The sequence below is a fragment of the Onychostoma macrolepis genome, chromosome 15 (genome assembly GCF_012432095.1).
Source record: "Onychostoma macrolepis isolate SWU-2019 chromosome 15, ASM1243209v1, whole genome shotgun sequence".
Lineage (NCBI taxonomy): Eukaryota > Metazoa > Chordata > Actinopteri > Cypriniformes > Cyprinidae > Onychostoma > Onychostoma macrolepis.
In genome coordinates this window covers 5,691,772-5,712,338 of record NC_081169.1, presented here as the reverse complement: position 1 = coordinate 5,712,338, position 20,567 = coordinate 5,691,772, and the positions used below count along the sequence as shown (strand labels likewise).

General features: G+C 36.6%; 1 protein-coding gene across 1 annotated transcript in view; it reads left to right on the top strand.

The window, feature by feature from the left end:
- The window catches only part of LOC131554375 (protein Atg16l2-like), a 45,132-nt gene that overhangs the window by 19,437 nt on the left and 5,128 nt on the right, over nt 1-20,567 (top strand). The window contains exons 15-17 of the mRNA XM_058799711.1: nt 6,191-6,340; nt 15,846-15,893; nt 19,392-19,493. Coding sequence (XP_058655694.1) covers nt 6,191-6,340; nt 15,846-15,893; nt 19,392-19,493 — 300 coding nt within the window. The remainder of the gene's footprint in view (nt 1-6,190; nt 6,341-15,845; nt 15,894-19,391; nt 19,494-20,567) is intronic.

Below are 20,567 nucleotides of genomic sequence, written 5' to 3'. Positions count from 1 at the left end.
TGCTGGAACTGGCACTGCTCGCTGTCTGTCACCACACGTCTGGCTAGTGAGATGACCTTAAAACAGTGCAGCCTCAGGTATGTGTGGTGTCATCGCTGGCGAGAGACGGCTTGTTAACGCTTTTGTGGTAATGCGTGTGATTGGCTTCTCCACAGGCTCAGTCGTACAGACAGGAACTCTTCCACACGTGTTGACAGTTGACGCTTAAAGGCGTTTGTGCGGCTCTGCATGGAATTCATTTTCCTGATGTGATTTTTTTTTTTTTTCTTTAGGCTAAATGTTTTGATGCTTTATGTTCAGTTTAGGACATGACTGTTCTTTAAAGGGATATATGGCAAAAAATAAAATACCTATGTTTTAACGTTTATCTAGTCAACTTAAAAACATAACTACAACAAGTAACATTTTTTTAATGGTTGCAATGTAAATGTAATGGTTGCCAACCAAATGTATTACCTACCATACAGTATGCAATTTCAGATGCGGCTAATGTATTCTGGAGCCAAAGAACTTGTGTGCATAAGAAATAAACAATTTTCTTTTTTTTTTTTGCTTTTTTACTAAAAATCATTACTTTAGGCCAGTTGTCACACATGTTAATGAGAAGGTCAAGTTTACGCTTGACATAAATGTAAGCACGTTGTGAGGCTTGTGCAAGGAGTTATGCAGAAGTGAAGAAGACTTGCACTTCTTGTGTTAGCTTTACAACGCACTTACATCAACGTCAAGTGAATAAACCCTCTTGTAAATGCGTGTATGAAAATTCTAAATATTAGCATTCATTCTTTTTTGGGTGGACTAAAAAAAAGTTGAGGAAGAATTTACAACAGTTAATAGTGAAAACTGCTTTAAAAGCATCTCCCTCGTTTGGAAAAAACAATTATTTGAAAAATACATTAGGATACAAGGTCAACATTGTAAACTCTTTATAGAATTCAGTACATTTTATAAATTAGCCAAAACAATTCTCATGATATTTGGTGCTGTAGACAGCTTTTTAAAAAAAATCAATTCACTGGAAAAACATCATCTGTAACTTCATTTTTCAGGGAAGTGACCGCATACTCAGGGCATCCAAGGACTTTCAGTTGTGTATGAGGTTTTCCCGTCTTCATTTTAATGGGATAGTTCACCCAAAAATTCAAATCATGTCATCCTTTACTCACCCTCCTGTAGTTCAAACCCATCAGACTTTAAAACACAAATTAAGATATTGTTAATCAAACCTGACAGCTTTCTGTTCTTCCAGTGACAGTCCATGTACATAGAACTTAGAAGATCAAAAAAATTCATAAAAGTGCCATAAAACAAATTCATATGAAATGTGTGTGAATAAAAGCCTAAATTAAATCTGTTAATCATATAAAGTGATTATATCTCTTTACAAGACTTAAATAAAGCAACTCGATTCATATGCAATACATTTAAAAAACCTTCACGACCTTTAAGGACAAGTTTTGGTTACCTGAACTTTCAGTGGATGGACAGAAATCTGTCAGGTTTCATTAAAAATCTCTTAATTTGTGTTTCAAAAATTAACCAAAGTCTTATGGGTTAGGTTTGGAAAGACGTGAGGGTGAGTAAATGACAGAATTTTCATTTTTGGCTGAACTAACTCTTTCCTTTTATGTCTCTTTGACCATCTGTAGAAACAAACAAACAACAAAAAAAGATCCTTTTTCTGCCAAGCAGGGCTGCTTTTCCTTGTACTTGCAGAGTACAAGCTTATCGCCTTCTCCAAAGTATCTGTTTTTCCAGTCATGAGAGATTTTGAGAAAAATAATTGGGATTAGTTGTAGAATAATAATAACAGTAGTATAATTTTCACTAAATCATCTCATGCACTTCGTGATATATGGAATTGGCCTAATTTCAAAGCTGCTTTAAATATAAAAATGAATGCATGGATCCAGTAAATTGATTCATATCTAATTTTCTCCAAAATGTTTACATGCGCTTAAGACACAATTGACTGTGTTTGTTAATACTCATAAAGACCGGCATTTTTGTATGGTTCACCTTTAAAGATAACCAAAATGTTTTGCAGAGTGCAAAGTTTTATGAAATTCCTTTTTAAAACTATTTTTCAGAGCAATTAAAAAAAAAAAAAATCAACTAATGTTCAAGATTAACCATTTCAAGTAATTAGTCGTAAGCATAGAGATTACTTTTAGAATAATCATTTGGATTAATAAAGGAAGTTGCACCATGCACTACACCTAACCAGTCACAGCTGCCTGTCAGTTGCGTTCTGCTGGATAGTCCATATTGAAATCTCATTGGTCCAAAATCCTACTGTAAAAATCATGTTTTCATTTTCTAAATGACTGTGATTGTTTTGTGCAGAACATTTGTTTTCAGTGTGGACAGACACACTACTGGAAACTTGGCATCAGTTTTTGAACTATTTTTCAAATAACTAACACATATTTAACCTATTTGCTGACAAATACAGTTGAAAACTCTCCCTTTCTCAGCATAATAGTGTGTAACACTACAAACACATCAAGTCTGCAATCGAGCGGCGCTATGCGACGCCACATGACAAAACCACATTGCTCATCATAATTAATGGTTTACTCTGAAAGTGATGTGACGTCTAGTCATTACATAGACATTACATGCAAACCATAACAAGCTTGACAACAACAACAAATATTACTTTGAATGACAAAAAGCAAATGCAAACCAAGAATAGAGCTACTGTTCTGGTAAAGTAATTGACATGTAGCTGTAACATAATTACTAATATGCGTAATATATTTAAAAGTATCATTCACAAGAATTGCAGCCCTGTTTATCATGTTAAGTGGACAGAATGACACAAATATGGTTAATGTTGTAATAGCTCAAATTCATTGGATAAGAAAGCAACAACAACATCTTATGTAGAACACTACAGGCAAAACGATCGATTTTACATGCACCGCAGAATTTTGAGCTGATTTTGAACTATTTTGTTTCTGTAACATGTCTTGGCGGAAAGTAAATATCCACAATACACATTTAAGTGTTTATTTTATTGCACTTTTTATTGCACTCTATTTGCATCTGTAGATTTCAATTATAATACATGTGGTTTTCTCAAAAGTATTTTTTTTTTCTCCTGCGCTGAGCCAGAAATCTCCACTTCAGTAGAATTTACATGCACTAAATGTTCCAGTTTTGTTCTTACCAAGAGTGATTTGTTCGTATATCCTTCATCTGGTTTATATGAAATGGTATTCCTAAAAACTTGGTTGTTGGCAATATTTTCTGATATATAGAGTGATTAAAAAAAAATAAAAATCCTAAATAAATAATTTAATTAAATAATGCTTTTTTAAAACATAACATTTCAGAAAACTTGTAATACAAAACAGTAGTCTAAGGGCCAGTTTTACTAACAGCTTGCGCCAGCGCAAACCGTCTTTTGGCGTTAAAATAGTACTGTCAGGTTTTACACTGTTATTTTTGCGCCTGACCTTATTGAATATGCATTTCTAGGAGTTTCTCTTTCAGACGCAAAATTTATGGGAGGAGAGTATTCAAATGAATCATGCAACACGCTTTACTAACGTTTGCACTGGCATTTGCGCCATTATTTAACACCCAAAAAATGCATGTCTTAAACTATTTTGCGCTTGAAATGGCTGCAATTTGTTGCTAGGAGCAGGCACCGCAGAGAACAGAGAGCGCGTGGTAGAAGGGAGAGGATTTTTATCACGCATAATTTATTTGGAGAAGAAGAAGAACACGAAAATATCGTTTGCCATGCCATGTTATTTTTAATTTGCTTCAGGACATAAAAGACGACTTGGAACCCTCAGCTAGGAGTCTAAACTTCTTGCAACGTCTAGCATTTTTTGGCCTCCGGTTCTTTTCAATGTACTGTGGCTTCTTTATTCTTTAATTGCGACTGCTCTAATTTGCGCTGCGCTTGGTATATTGCGTTGGTCGATATGTAAATGAGATGTCGCGTCTGTGTTCTTTAATTTGCGCATTGTTAGTAAATCACCTGCAGAAATTTCCTTCTGCACTTTTTTGGAATCTCGCGCTAATTTGCCCTTTAATGTACTGTGATCAGTCAGTTAAAAATCAGTTAAAGATGTTACCCTATTCACCTGTGGTGTCTTCCCTTAAACAACAACAGCAAACATGTGTCTTTGATTGAATACAGTGATGCCGTAAGAACAGCTTACATCATTGGCTACTAAATATTAATGGTGTTGCATAAATCTTATGTCACACTGGAGCTGGTCAAGTTTTCTTGAATAAGGCTGCTTCGGAAATCACTTGGTAACAGTTGAAGCGACACTGCAATAATACACCTCAATTGTTGCGTAACCCTCCTTTTTCAGAATCTCAGTGGGTTTCGATTGCTCTGATTGGATAAGAGATGTAAAATAATAGCACCAAGGATGTTCATCCAGCAAAGCTGTGTTCTCCATTGGCCACAAAGCCACACGGCGAGCGTAATTCACTTTTCAGCATGAAGCTGACAATATAGATGACGCCACAGAGGTAGAAAGAGAGCCATTATTTACACCACGTCTCAGTCCTTGACATCTCTCATTCACTCCCAGCAACCACAGCTTTCAGCTGCCAAGGAGCCGACGGCTCGCTTGTCTCCTAGCAACCGTCAGCCCACATAATTGTCTCTCCTCTCATCTCGTCGTAATGGGATTTGTGCTATATTATGACATTTGCATTTTTCTCCATGCAGTGCTTTGACCATTTTTGATTCTTTCGGAAAAGAAGAGTTACTTTCAAGTGGCAGTCTAATGACGGACGCGTTCACTGTATAATAAGCATGCACAATATGTCTGTTGCTTTAAGAGGCAATAAACACTCGAGCCTGTCTCTGTGATTGAAATTCAAATCATTGTCTTTTGCAACGTTCAGAAAAACGAGGCTCCTCTGGTTTACCGAGTGACACCCTGGATGTCATAAATGTTAAATGCCTTGAGATTCACAATCTTTCCCCTTGTCCTTGTCCAGATGATAACTTGTTAGAATATAAAAGGAAACAGCAGACGTGTGTCCTCAGGCTGCACATCTGCAGTCGCCTCCCTTGTCTTATTAAGTGCATCACTCATAGTGTAATGAGACAAACTATCATGACATCAGTCTCCTTATGCTCGATGGAGAGCTGCACTTGTCAGATTTCAGACTTTCAGTTGGGCCTTAAGCATCATGGTGCTTGATCTGTCCTAATATGCAACACACAAATAATATGAGGCCAGATGGCAATGACAACTAGGGCACATTTCCCAAACAGGGTTCACTTTTAAAAAGCATTTAAAAGGCACAAATTTAATTAATTAATTAATTTAATTCATAATTTAATTTAATTTATTTTGTATCAATATTTATTAGATATCTTAAGATATTAGCTATTATTGAACATAAAATTTACATGAAATTATTGAAATCATGAAAAAATTATGAATATCAAAATCCATAATGTTCTTACATTAGCATGAAAATAGTTAAACACATCAAATGTCTTCATAAGGTTTTTTTTTTTAGGAGTTTCTGTAAATACATCACATTTAATATGCATTCTGTACTTAACATTTACATTTGTAATCATTAATATATTTTCACATTGAATCTCTAAATTCTTGTAGAAACAACATACAGTATATAAAATATAACAGTATTTTAAATATTTATTTAATGACTTTTTTTTTTTTTTTACTGAGCGTTAATAAGGCCATTATTACCTTTACCAGTACTAATGCTGATGCTTCGGTTAAATGGATTATTTTGTTTTAAATTTTTGGAGATAAAATGTGTAATTATATCCATTCAGCATTACAGCATAATCGAAGGCCAGGACTAAACAAGAAATTATTATTATTATTATTATTATTATTATTATTATTATTATTATTTAATTTGCCATTTGTTGACAATTACGGAACGTTAAACAGCTTTTAATATAAGTTGAATGACATAAGCTACTTCAGGAATTGAAAAATGGATGCTGTGTTAATTGCAGTTATTATTTTTAACACATTAAACAGCAAGTATTAATTGCAGAATTGAATGTACTATTATTCCCATGCCTAAAAGTAAATAAAAGCAATAAAATAAACAGTTATAAAACAAGTACTGAATTGTCATGTTTACCTGTTTGCTGTATTATGCTTGGTTACACTAAGATATGATGGTAAAGTGAAATGTGGTTGTCTATATTCCGTAGGGCAGGGACCTGCACACAGGAAGTGCCTCTTCAGGGCAGAGTGACATCACTGGACCTCTGCCCCAACCACAGGCAGCTGCTCAGCTGCTCCAGGGATGACATCCTGCAGCTGGTTGACCTGAGAAAGAGTAACGACAGGGTGGCCTTCAGGTAGAAACACACACACAGAGGAGGTTAGGCACAGGTGGCAGTGTATTTTTAACAGCATAATACACAGAAATAGATTTTATGCAGGGTTAAAAATTAACTCTTGCTGAGCAACAAAACCTGCCTTTGGCGAGCAAAAAAAATTGGCCAGTAAGTTAATTGGGAACTGCAACATATTTGAGTAGATGTTTATTTCATGAGTTTTGAGGATCGTTCACTGTCGTATTATCATAAATATGTATGTCACTAAAAAGTGACAGTAAAACTTTATAAAATCCTTTTTTTTACTTCAGTTTTGCCCTCACACACACACACACACTCTTTGGAAAAAGACACATTTTTTCAAGATGTTTCCAACTCTGACTTTTTATTTATATATATATATATATATATATATATATATATATATATATATATATATATATATATATATATATATATATATATATATATATATTAGGGTGTAACGATACACATATTCATATTGAACCATTTGGTACGAGGCTTTTGGTTCGGTATGCATTACAAACCGAACAATTCGATTCGTTGGACTAATCCTATTATATTTGGAAAATAAAACAGCTTAAAGTGTGTGAAATATAATGTCAGTGCCACTGCGCTCAACAAGGCAGCCCAAACGATGTAACAGGCAACGTGCTGACTTCCAGTGGTGTAACGTTAGCGGACGGGCACACAGGGCACACACTGTGAAAGGCCCCGCAATAACCTCCCCTTACTGGGGTGTGGCGATAGACGATGATCTTGTATCAACGATTGCCAGAGATATTGTCAAAAACATCAATTGTTGTCAATATTAAGATATTTGGCATTTCTCTTTAACGTAGGCCTGTTACATTCTTATTTTTATAAGGCCTTTTATTATTATTATGAAGTTACTTTTATTATTAAATTAAAATTACATTTAATTAGACCCGCAATAATTGCCAAATAACTGACTTGCTGCGAGGATAACAAAAGATTAGGCTATAGCCTATATTTACTCCTCAATTAAAATGTTTTTTAAAAAATTTATTTTTACAGTGAATCATAGGCCTACAATTAAAATATTAACACTGCAGTCATCAATGAAATAAAAAGCTTTTATTTCAAGCACCGACTTTCAAAAACAACCTGTTTAACACAAAATATGTTTCTTCAAATTTTTTTCACTATGTAATATTAGAAATATTAAGGGAATAAATGAAAACAGTTAGCTATATACCGTTATCAGCATATGTTGAAGTAGATTCGTCTCTTGTCGGCTCTGAGAGAATATGCGGCGTCAGATGCCGAAAGCACCGTCATTACTCCGTCATTCTGTTTTTACTTTCACTTTCTGCTAATAGTGAATTGACTGAGATTAAGACGCTCACCGGCATAACTCTTGCGCAATGTTTGCACATTGCTTGTGTGTGATATCCATTGGCTCGCCTTCATGGTTTAAAACAGAAATATTTCCAACATCGCGATGGAATCAATAACCCCTGAACCGTATTGAACTGAACCGTGAATTTTGTGAACCGTTACACCCCTAATATATATATATGGGCCATTTCCAAAAAACAATGTGAAAATTGTATAATATCCAAGGTACACATTTCTAGTAATTGTGCAGTTAATTCTCATATTGTATTTTCATAAAGTTTTGGAATATTTGTCCTCTCCCCAAATTTGTCACTACCGAAACACAGTAATAATAATTTAATTAGAAGGGTTATATTGACCTATTAAGATTTTGCTTACATCTAGATTGTAAATATATTTTTTTGCTATTTTATTTAAGTTTTTTCAGAGGTAAATCCATAAAATCAGTCTCGTCCAATAGATTAAAACATACAGGTGCATCTCAATGAATTAGAATGTCGTGAAAAAGTTTATTTTTTCTTGTAAGTTGTTTCAAAAAGTGAAACTTTCATTTCAAAAGTTTTTTTTTGTTTTACTTTTGATGATTAGAGCTTACAGCTCGTGAAAGTCAAAAATCTGAATCTCAAAATATTAGAATATTTACATTTGAGTTTCAATAAATGACCATCCCTACAGTATAAATTCCGGGTATCTTGTTCTTTGAAACCACCATAATGGAGAAGACTGCTGACTTGGCAATGATCCAGAAGACGAACATTGACGCCCTCCACAAAGAGGGTAAGTCACAGAGGGTCATTACTGAAAGGTGTGGCTGTTTACAGAGTGCTGTATCAAAGCATATTAAATGCAAAGTTGACTGGAAGGAATAATTTGGGTAGGAAAAGGTTCACAAGCAACAGGGATGACTGCAAGCTTGAGAATACTGTCAAGCAAAGCTGATTCAAACACTTGTGAGAGCTTCACAAGGAGAGAACTGAAGCTGGAGTCAGTGCATCAAGAGTCACCACGTTCAGACGTCTTCAGGAAAAGGGCTACCAAGCCACTTCTGAACCAGAGACAATGTCAGAAGCGTCTTACCTGGGCTGTGGAGAAAAAGAACTGGACTGTTGCTCAGTGGTCCAAAGTCCTCTTTTCAGATGAAAGTAAATTTAGCATTTCATTTGGAAATCAAGGTCCCAGAGTCTGGAGGAAGAGTAGAGAGGCACAGAATCCATGTTGCTTGAAGTCCAATGTGAAGTTTCCACAGTCTGTGATGATTTGGGCTGCCATGTCATCTGCTGGTGTTGGTCCAGTGTTTTCTGAAGTCCACAGTCAATGCAGCCATCTACCAGGAAATTTTAGAGCACTTCATGCTTCCTTCTGTTGACAAGCTTTATAGAGATGCTGATTTCATTTTCCAGCAGGATTTGGCACCTGCCCACACTGCCAAAGGTACCAAAAGCTGGTTCAATGACCATGGTGTTGGTGTGCTTGACTGGCCAGCAAACTCACCAGACTTGAACCCCATCCCTCCTCTGGCCCTTGTCAATCATGGCCTCCTAATAATCCCCATCCACTTGATTGGCTTTATCTCTCTCTCCTCTCCACCTGTAGCTGGTGTGCGGTGAGCGCACTGGCGCCGTTGTCCTGTGGCTGCCGTCGCATCATCCAAGTGGATGCTGCACACTGGTGGTGGTTGAGGAGAGACCCCCCCCACATGATTGTAAAGCGCTTTGGGTGTATAGCAATACACAATAAAGCGCTATATAAATGCATCATTCATTCATTCATTCATCGAGAATCTATGGGGTATTGTCAAGAGGAAGATGAGAGACACCAGACCCAACAATGCAGATGAGCTGAAGGCCACTGTCAAAGAAACCTGGGCTTCCATACCACCTCAGCAGTGCCACAAACTGATCACCTCCATGCCACGCCTAATTGAGGCAGTAATTAAAGCAAAAGGAGCCCCTACCAAGTATTGAGTACATATACAGTAAATGAACATATTTTCCAGAAGGCCAACAATTCACTAAAAATGTTTTTTTTTTTATTGGTCTTATGAAGTATTCTAATTTGTTGAGTTAGTGAATTGGTGGGTTTTTGTTAAATGTGAGCCAAAATCATCACAATTAAAAGAACCAAAGACTTAAACTACTTCAGTCTGTGTGCATTGAATTCATTTAATACACGAGTTTCACAATTTGAGTTAAATTACTGAAATAAATGAACTTTTCTACGACATTCAAATTTATTGAGATGCACCTGTACACTGTTTCGGTAGTGACATGAAAAATGCGGGATACATTTTTTACATAAAGTTTCATAATTTACAAAGAAAATATAATTTTTTTTTTGAACTTCACTTTTTAAAATAATCAAATTATTATTATTAAATTATTTCAGTATCATTTTCATAAGTTGAAATTTAGGAGTTAAGGTTCGGGACAGCCACCTCTCAATCGAAAGTACCCAATAAATGATGATTTTATATATATTAAGCGGGTGTGTCTCACTCGTCCTTAAAAGTGAAGCTGCGGGCTCTTTGATCACCTCCTGGTGGCTGGCTGCAGTACAGGTCATAAACCCCGCCCTCTCCATGTAAACGAATGGGACTTCAGTCAAAATAAAAAAATAAATTACACTTCCAATATATTTTTCCGAAATATGTTTTTGGTCATTTAAGGTAGTTGTTATTACGCTGATGTATGTTCAATTGTTCGTTTTTGTGATACGTTTGATTTTAGCTAGTAATTTGATGGTATAAAAACGGGGCGTGTCGTTATGGTTGATTGGGTCTGTGGGACTCTGGCTCCAAACGAATCTCTACTGTGCAGACTCGGGCTCCAAATGACGTCATTTACTCAAGATGGCAGCGGCCATACTGAGATGTATTCGCTTCACTTTTCTATAGTGGAAGGAAGCGGAGACATCCATCTTTTTTACAGTCTATGATATTAAGCTTACTAATATTATAAATATTATTGTGGGTTTCAATAGATAAAAGAAGGACCTTAATAAACATCTAAGATTTGAATACTTAAATGGTTTTTAAATGTGTTTTTTGGTTGTGGGACAGCAGTTTGCACCAATTCTGTAGAATGGCCCATATATATAAACCAGAGGACACTGCTACTCCTGCAGCACTCTCTAATAATTTCTCTTTTTCCCACACTCCCCGTCTGACTGGAAGAGGTGGAGGTACTGGTCTGCTTATATCTAATGATTGGAAATTTATTCCTTTACCTTCTCTGAGTATTAACAGCTCCTTTGAATCACATTCAGTCACTATTACTCACCCTTTTAAAATCCATTTTATAGTTGTTTATCGACCCCCAGGACCACAAGGTAACTTCTTGGATGAATTAGATGTGCTGCTCTCAACCTTTCCTGAGGATGGTACTCCCCTAGTTATGCTTGGAGACTTCAACATCCACCTAGATAAACCTCAGGCTGCAGACTTCCACACTCTGCTTGCCTCTTTTGATCTCAAGAGTGTTAACTACAGCTACTCACAAATCAGGCAACCAACTGGACTTTATTTACACATGACACTGCTCCACTGATCATGTGCTGGTTACTCCACTGCACACCTCAGATCACTTCCTCTTCACTCTTAACCTCAACATGGTACCTGACACAACGCATAGCCCTCCACATGTCATCTTTCTACGCAACCTCCCAGCTATCTGCTATGGTTTCATCTATGCTTCCTCCCCCTAAACAGTTAGCATCTCTTGATGCTAACAGTGATACTGATACTTTCTGCTCCACTCTTACATCTTGTTTAGACACTGTCTGCCCCTTGTCTTCCAGGCCAGCCCGTACCACCAATTCTGCCCCTTGGCTATCTGATGTTCTCCTCGAACATCATTCTAAGCTCAGGGCTTCTGAAAAGGTATGGCGCAAATAAAAAAATCCTACTGGCCTTAATGTATATCAGTCACTCCTCTCTTCCTTCTCTACTAATGTCTCCACTGCTAAAAGGACATACTATCATAATAAAATTAACAATTCGTCTAACCCTCGCATGCTCTTTAAAACATTTTCCTCCCTACTTTGTCCTGCTCCTCCCCCTCCTTCATCATCTCTAACAGCTAATGACTTTGCCACGTTCTTCATTAATAAAATTAAAACCATCAGTGCACAATTTTCCTCACCACAATCTGTCAAGCACATCTTACAAGCAAACATCGTTCACATCCTTCTCTTCACTCTCTGAGGCTTCACTCCAAACTCGTCCTTTCCAATCATCCTACTTCTTGTCCGCTTGATCCTATTCCATCTCATCTCCTTCAAGCCATTTCTCCTGCAGTTGTACCTGCACTCACTCACATCATTAACACATCCCTTCACACTGGTGTTTTTCCCTCAGCATTTAGACAGGCTCGTATAACCCCACTACTTAAGAAATCCACCCTTAATCCATCTCTTTTAGAGAACTACAGACCGGTTTACCTTCTTCCTTTCATTGCAAAAACACTTGAACGAGCTGTGTTCAACCAAGTCTCTGCCTTTCTCACACAGAACAACCTCCTCGACAGCAACCAGTCTGGTTTCAGAAGTGGACATTCAACCGAGACTGCCTTGCTCTCAGTTGTTGAAGCCCTAAGACTGGCAAGAGCGGATTCCAGATCTTCAATACTTATCTTGCTGGATCTGTCCGCTGCTTTTGACACAGTTAACCACCTGATCCTCCTGTCAACCCTATTGGCAAAGGGCATCTCAGGAACCGTACTCCAGTGGTTTGAGTCTTACCTCTCAGATAGGTCCTTCAAGGTATTTTGGAGAGGTGAGGTGTCCAAATCGCAACATCTAACTACTGGGGTGCCTCAGGGCTCAGATCTTGGACCACTTCTCTTCTCTGTCTACATGGCATCACTACGATCTGTCATTCAGAAACATGGCTTTTCATATCACTGCTATGCTGATGACACTCAACTCTACCTCTCATTCCATCCTGATGATCCAACAATAGCTGCTCGTATCTCAGCTTGTCTAACAGACATTTCTTGTTGGATGAAGGACCGTCACCTTCAACTCAACCTTGCCAAGAAGACAGAACTGCTTGTGGTTCCAACAAACCCATCGTTTCATCACAATTTCACCATCCAGTTTGGCACATCAACCATAACTCCTTCAAAAACAGCCAGAAACGTTGGAGTTGTGATTGATGATCAGCTGACTTTCTCAGACCACATTGCTAAAACTGCAGATTTTCTTTATTCAACATCAAGAAGATCAGGGCCTTTCTTTCAGAACATGCTTCACAACTACTTGTTCAAGCTCTTTTGCTGTCTGCTGTTTGCAATGCTCTCTTGGCAGGTCTTCCAGCCAGTTCTATCAAACCTTTACAATTAATCCAGAACGCGGCAGCAAGATTAATTTTTAATGAGCTGGAAAGAATGCACATCACACCTCTGTTTATCAATTTGCACTGGCTACCAATAGAACCTCCACTGGCTCTGCACCCCTTTACCTAAGTTCATTACTTCAGACTTACAGTATGTGCCATCTAGAAGCTTGCATTCTGCAAGTGAACATCGCTTTATTGTGCCGTCCCAAAGAGGCATAAAATCACTTTCACAGACTTTTAAATTTAATGTTCCCTCCTGCTGAATGACCTCCCCAACTAAATCTGAGCAGCTGAATCCTTAGCCAACTTCAAGAATCAGCTAAAAACACATCTCTTCCATCTTTATTTGACCTTCTCTTCTCTTCTCTTCTCTTCTCTTCTCTTCTCTTCTCTTCTCTTCTCTTCTCTTCTCTTCTCTTCTCTTCTATACTAATTGTATTCTTAAAAAAAAAAAACTTGCCCCTTTTAGACTTGCACTCTATTCATTTACTAACTGCTTGATTTCTTAAAAAAAAAGAAAAAAATGAACAACTCTAGCTTCTCTATTCTTTTTCTTTTTATTTATTATACCATTAACAAAAGCAAAAAAGGCCTCTAACACTAGCTTGCTCTATTCTTTTTCTATTCTATCTGATTTCTTTTTATTTATTATATAATAATAAAAAAAAAACCTTGCTTCATGTACTACGTTAAGCTAACTGAGACTTGTTATAGCACTTGCGTATCATTGCTCTTTGGATAAAAGCATCCCAAACTTTAAAAAAATTTTTATCCCAAACTTTTTGAATGGTAATATGTTACAGTTGTGTTCAAAATAATAGCAGTCCAACATCACTAACCAGACCAATCACTGTTTTTGGTAGAAATTATATTTCTACATGGCAAATATTTTACTAGTAGGTGTGGTAGAGTAATAGAAAACCAACAGACCCAACAGTCATGAAATGCATGCTGTTGATTCTGTGTAATTGAATTGAATTATTAATAGAAAAGGGCATGTTCAAAATAATAGCAGTGTGGAGTTTAATTAGAGAGGTAAATCATTCTGAAAAAACTGGTGTCAAACAAGTGGCCCTTATTTAAGGACAAAGGCAGCAAATGTTGTACTGTGCATTTCTCTCTGAAAATCTGAGTAAAATGGGTCATTCCAGACATCGTTCAAAAGAATAGCGTATTTTGATTAAAAAGTTGATTAGAAAGGGGAAACATATAAAGAAGTGCAGAAAATGATAGGCTGCTCAGCTAAAATGATATCTAATGCTTTAAAATGGCAACCAAAACCAGAAAGATGTGGAAGAAAACAGAAAACTACCATTCGAATGGATTGAAGAATAGCCAAAATGGCAAAGACTCAGCCAATGATCAGCTCCAGGGTGATCAAAGAAAGTCTAAAGTTACCTTTGAGTTCTGTAACAATTAGAAGATGCCTATGTGAAGCCAAGCTATCGGCAAGAAGCCCCTGCAAAGTCCCATCGTTGAAAAAATGAAGAGGTTACAATTTGCCAAAGAATACATTGACTGGCCTAAAGAGAAATGGTGCAATATTTTGTGGACTGATGAAGCAAGATTGTTCTTTTTGGGTCTAGGGGTCGCAGACAGTTTGTCAGACGACCCCCAAACACTGAATTCAAGCCACAGTACACTGTGAAGACAGTGAAACATCATGATATGGGCATGTTTCTCATACTACGTTTTGGGCCTATTTATTGCATTCCAGGGATCATGGATCAGTCTGAGTACATTAAAATACTTAAAGAGGTTATATTGCCTTATGCCGAAGAGGAAATGCCCTTGAAATGGGTGTTTCAACAAGATAACGACCCCAAACACACCAGTAAGCGAGCAGCATCTTCGTTCCAGACCAACAAGATTAACGTTATGGAGTGGCCAGCCCAATCTCCAGACCTTAATCCAATAGAAAACTTGTGGGGTGACATCAAAAACTCTGTTTCTGAGGCAAAACCAAGAAATGCAGTGGAATTGTGGTCTGTAGTGCAATCGTCCTGGGCTGGAATACCTGTTCACAGCTGCCAGACTCCGTGCAACACAGATGTGAAGCAGTTCTCAGAAACCGTGGCTATACAACTAGATGTTAGTTCAGTCATTCACAAGAAAGCTAAATCTTCAAGCATTTTTCTGTTTATACAGTAAATGTTTGACTTTGTAAAGAAAAATGCGGACACTAATATTCCTTTTTCTTCACTTTCTGTAAAGTAATACCAAATTTGCTAAATTTTTCTTCATGTTTTGATTTAGAATAGAATGTGCAATGTTCCCAATGCATTTGTGTGTATTGAAGTAAAAGTTATTATAAGGATTTTGAGCTTTACTCGCTTTTTTAAACACACTGCTATTATTTTGAACACAACTTTATATACACGTGGCAGAGGACAGTGGCACTTTTCTAAATACAGACACAGCTTTTGTTATCATATACAATGAGAAAGTGTTTTTTTTTCCTTTTTAAATTGAGGAACACGCTTTTCTGAAAGCCATAGCAAAGACTTTGCAATAGGCCTACAATGTTGATTAAAGTTCCAAGAGACAAAGAAATGAATTTGTTATTTAAACCATCAATCATGCATATTCAGTATCCTGACTCCAATGACAGAACGGCACCCTTCAGCATTATCTTTTGTTTTAAGGCATTTCCAAATGCAATAACAGGGAAACTAGTTATATAGACAGAACATGGCCCAAGGCATTCAAAAAGTGTGTTTATATAAAACTGTATGAGCATTCTGATTAGTTTTCTTGTTCATTTTATAGAACACTCACAAATTTTTCTCTTTTTCTTGCTTGTTTCAGAGCGGAGGGATTCAAATGTGGAAGTGACAGCACCAAGGCCATCTTCAGGTGAGTGAAATCAAACAGGACGCTATGAGCCGTCGCTAGCCATCCATCAGTATTGAGTTTGCAGACCACTGTCTGCGCAGTAATAGGACATGTCTGTGATGTTTCTCATTCAAGATGGCATGCGGTGTGATGCTTACAACCCCTGAAACGTACCGCTGTACTGTTGAGTGCTTCTGGCATCTACACCAACCCTGTTTTGCAGTGCTGACTTTTTTTTCTTAGTCTTTGGAGAGGTCATGTGGATTTACACGTAGATGGAAAATCCAATTCTGCTAGCGTAATGAGCGGGGAAAGGCTCTGACCCCCTGAGTAAAGCTAGCTGGCAAGATGGATTTCATTTGTCACTCTTGTCACTCTTGTCACTTTCTAGTTTGAGCGGAAGTCACGTCTTGTTTTCTCTCAGGTAAAAGTTTGGATTATTCTCACCGTGCAGTTGCATAATATTTTCAGGTGAAACTTACAAAACTTGTGCAGGTCATATTTTACCTCAAAATGAAGAAAATAAGAGGTGTTATTTATTTATTTATTTATTTATTTTACAAGACTATTTTACACAAATGTTAAGCCTATCTTTTAGATTATTTGTATTGTGACATTATTTTCATTCGATTAATTTTTGCAGCACATTTTCCAAATAATTACTAGATTATTGGTGTTGCTGAGGAAAAAAACAAAACAAATTCATAATATTACACTATTGTATTGTTTAGTTACACTACCGTTCAAAAGTCTGGGGCTGGTATTTTTTAGTTTTTTTTTTTAAAGACATCTCATGGTCACAGAGGCTGCATTTATTTGATCTGAAATCCAGTAAAAACAGTAATCTTATAATAACTGAAATTTAATTCGAATTTAAAAACGACTGTTTTCTATTTGAATATATTTTAAAATGTAATTTATTCCTGTGATGCAAAGCTGAATTTTCAGCATAATTACTCCAGTCTTCAGTTTCACATGATCCTTCAGCAGTCATTCTAATATGATGATTTGATGCCCATTTTTGATTATTAAAAACATTTTTTAAAAAATGTAAAAAACAGCGAGCTACTTAACATTTATGTGGAAACCATGGATTTTTAATCAATAGAAATCTCAAAAGAATAGCATTTAATTAAATATATAGAGATTACAAATGTCTTCGCTGTCATTTTTTAAATTTAAAATATTTTTTATTTAAAATATTTTTTATTTCTGAATAAAAGTATCAATTTATTTAAAAACAAAAAATTCTTATTTACCCCAAACATTCGAATGGTTCTGTTTATATATATATATATATATATATATATATATATATATATATATATATATACACTGTAGTATTTGTTGGAGCCTTTAATTTATACTCTTTAATTCTGAGAATTGTTTGGACAAAGTAATATAGTGCAGCAGTGATTTTTCCTGGAAGTACTTTTGTCTTATTTTCAATAGAAGCCACAAATCAGTTTTAAAATAAAAGAAAACCTGGCTGTTTATATTGATGCAAAATATATCTTATTTTTTGCTTTAGACTTTCATTGGCAAATTTGTTTGTTATGTATGAATTTACAGAAGAGGCTTATATAACAGCGCAAGATGCCGTATTAAAGAATCAGATAGATGCTTTCAATTTCTAGGCTAAAAATGGTGTGCTCTACCTCTACTACAGATGTATTTTCAATAATCTGTTGCAGCCTTTATATCCTCATGCTTATTCTGACCCTGCAATTTTTCTCAGCATTGTTAGAAAGTAAATCCAACACGTTCCATATGATGTGAGATGAGAAGCCAGTCTTACAGATGAGTCTTTTTAGCACTTCCCTGCATAGGCATATACAGTTTCCATGGAGACAGCTAGGCCAGAACGCGCCATGGCTTTTTTTTTTTCACAAATGGATCTGGCACGAGCTCTTGAAAGAAGAGAGAGAGTCACAAGCAGGCACCTAATGGTCGCTTCATCATTCATCAACACCTTCACTCTGCAGCATTCTCCCCTTGTGCCAGGCATATAACTCAACATCTTCCTCCGTTGGCTAACACTTTTCTTTTAAGACTGTGGGGGTAGAAACAGCCCACTACCAATAGGAAACCTAATCTACAGAACATTTTATATATACACTACTGTTTAAAAATTTGGGGTCTGTACAATGTTTTTATGCTGTTGAAAGAAGCTCACTAACAGCTGCATTTATTTAATCAAAAATACAGTAAAACAGAAATATTGTAATAATTAAAAATAGTTATGTGAAAACAGTTTTCTGTTTGAATATATTTTAAAATGTAATTTAGTCCTGTGATGCAAAGCTGAATTTTCCGCATCATTACTCTAGTCGTCAGTGTGACATGATCCTTCAGAAATTATTCTAATGTAATGATCTGGTGCTCAGTATTTTCATGTTATTATCAACAGTTGCTCTGCTTAATGTTTTTGTGAAAACCATTTTTATAGAATGTTCAAAAGAACAGCAATTATTTGAAATATTATAATTTTTTTAACAATGTGAAAGACTTTGTCTGTCAAGTTCAATCAGTTTAATGCATAATTCCTGAATAAAAAAAGTGTAAAAAAAAAAGAAAAAGGGAATTATGGGAATTAAAATACATAATATTTAGAATAAAACCAGTCCTCACCAGTCATGGATAAAATAAAAGATGTTGTAAATGGTATTTTTGAAATACTATGTATAAAATGACCCTACATCCAGGTGAATATCACAGAAATAGGTGTCCAAGGAAATCAAACCTGTCCCTAGACTCTGTAATGAATAAGTTTTTTGCCAATCATAAAACCAGCCAATTGGCAATATTCTATGCCCGTTAATATTTTAGTGCATTTGGGATTGGCTTGACATGTCATTTGGAGCACAGGGTTTTGTAGAGAAGGTGTGTGGTTGAAGGGATAGTGTGATCTAATGTAGTCTAGCAAGGTTGAAATCGCTTCTAGTATCTTTTGAAGTCCATTGATTCATATCAGATGCAGTATCATGGAAAAGAGCAAAAGCATCGAAAATTGTGTCCAGATGGTTATTGACTATAGTTTATGGCTCTTGTTGTCTACAAACAGTGGGCAGCTATCTTCTAAGACGGCATACTGTCTGAAATGGAGCCTCAACGGATTTGAAACACTCCACATTGGTTTCAGCTAATGCTCTTAGGCTCCGTCCACTATCTTACTGTCTTTTGTCATTGCGCTTGTGGCATTGCGATCACACACTCTGTGAGGTATACATTTAAAGCCATGTCTAATTTGTCCAAAATAAGGTATTTGAAGGCAGCATAATTTCAGCACAAATTAAAAAAAAGCTACTCTTCCTTAAAATGCCGTCTTACAGTCTCAGTCACCTGGTTTAGGAACAGACTGAACAGATATGTCTTGTATAGCTTCCTGACATTTCAGTGAATTTTATATCAGATCACTGGCCCGAGTGATCTATACAGCAAGAGAGAATCAGTTCCACACAGTAATGTGTTTCAGTCTGTAGTCATCAGTCACAATGGACGGTTTTCTCTCTTTTTCAGTCCGGATGGCAGTTTCCTGGCAGCTGGCTCTGCAGACGGTGCCGTCTACATATGGAATGTGAACACAGGAAACCTGGAAAAACGGCTTCCTGACATGCACAGGTAACTCAGGGATGGCCACCACGGACAACCAATCAGGGGTGCATTTCCTACAAGTATCGTTAGCAAACTATGATTGCAAATTCTGACCAACGTAATTCAATATTTCTGTGTTTTCCAAAACCATAGCTCCAACACTCATTTGCAAACAGCATGCCATAATTGTGTGGCCAGAACTACAGCATAGTTTCTTGTTAGTATGACATGTAGACTGGCTAATATGCAGTACAATCTATATACGGTATGTCATTCCAGATTTTCATTTGACATCTTTTAGTATGTGAAGACAATGAAAGCACCATCTTTAAAGAGTGCACGTGTGTGACTTTGCTCTAGAACCCTAGCGGAACGTAATATGGAACCTGCGATTGGAGAACAAAATAGCGAAGTAGTCCTTAGATGCCATGTTTAATATTTACAGCAATAATCTGACATTAATTCAGATTTAAATCAAATTTACAACTCCACCACCGTGATGTAATTTACTACAGTTCTAAATTACTGAACCAGTGTGGTTTAAATAACAGTTGTGCAACAAAGTTATTACAATTTCGGGAAATAGTCGTGACTAGCAAGTTAATTTCTCCAGCGATTCATTGTATTATGCATGGTTTGTATGTGTCCGACAGTTCAGCAAAGCTTGATTGACAAAATTTGCGTATGGCAACAAGGCTTCTCAGCCTTGATTTGATTGGCTATTTGGGCTGTTTCATCTATTATAATGTCCATTGTTCAGCGAAATTTCACTGGCAAATTTCAGTCATTTCACGCAGAATCTAAGAGTTTCTGTGATGACAATAAAAGTTGCCCACGCAGGCTTTGCTCAAATTTTAGCTCATTTCAAGTGTGGTAGAAATTCCCCTACGCACCTGACTTAAGTTTAATGTGTCTCTAGCGACACTCAAATGTATACTCTTTAGCGCGTCTCAGGCAACACCCTGTTAAGTCGGGCGATGTCTCGCCCCCTATGAACATTATCACTTGGAACTAAGATCTCTTAATATTCAACTAACCTGCTGCGGAGCAGTAACCAGACAGACTCCAAACAATGCCCTTGAATATGCTTTAATCATGGAC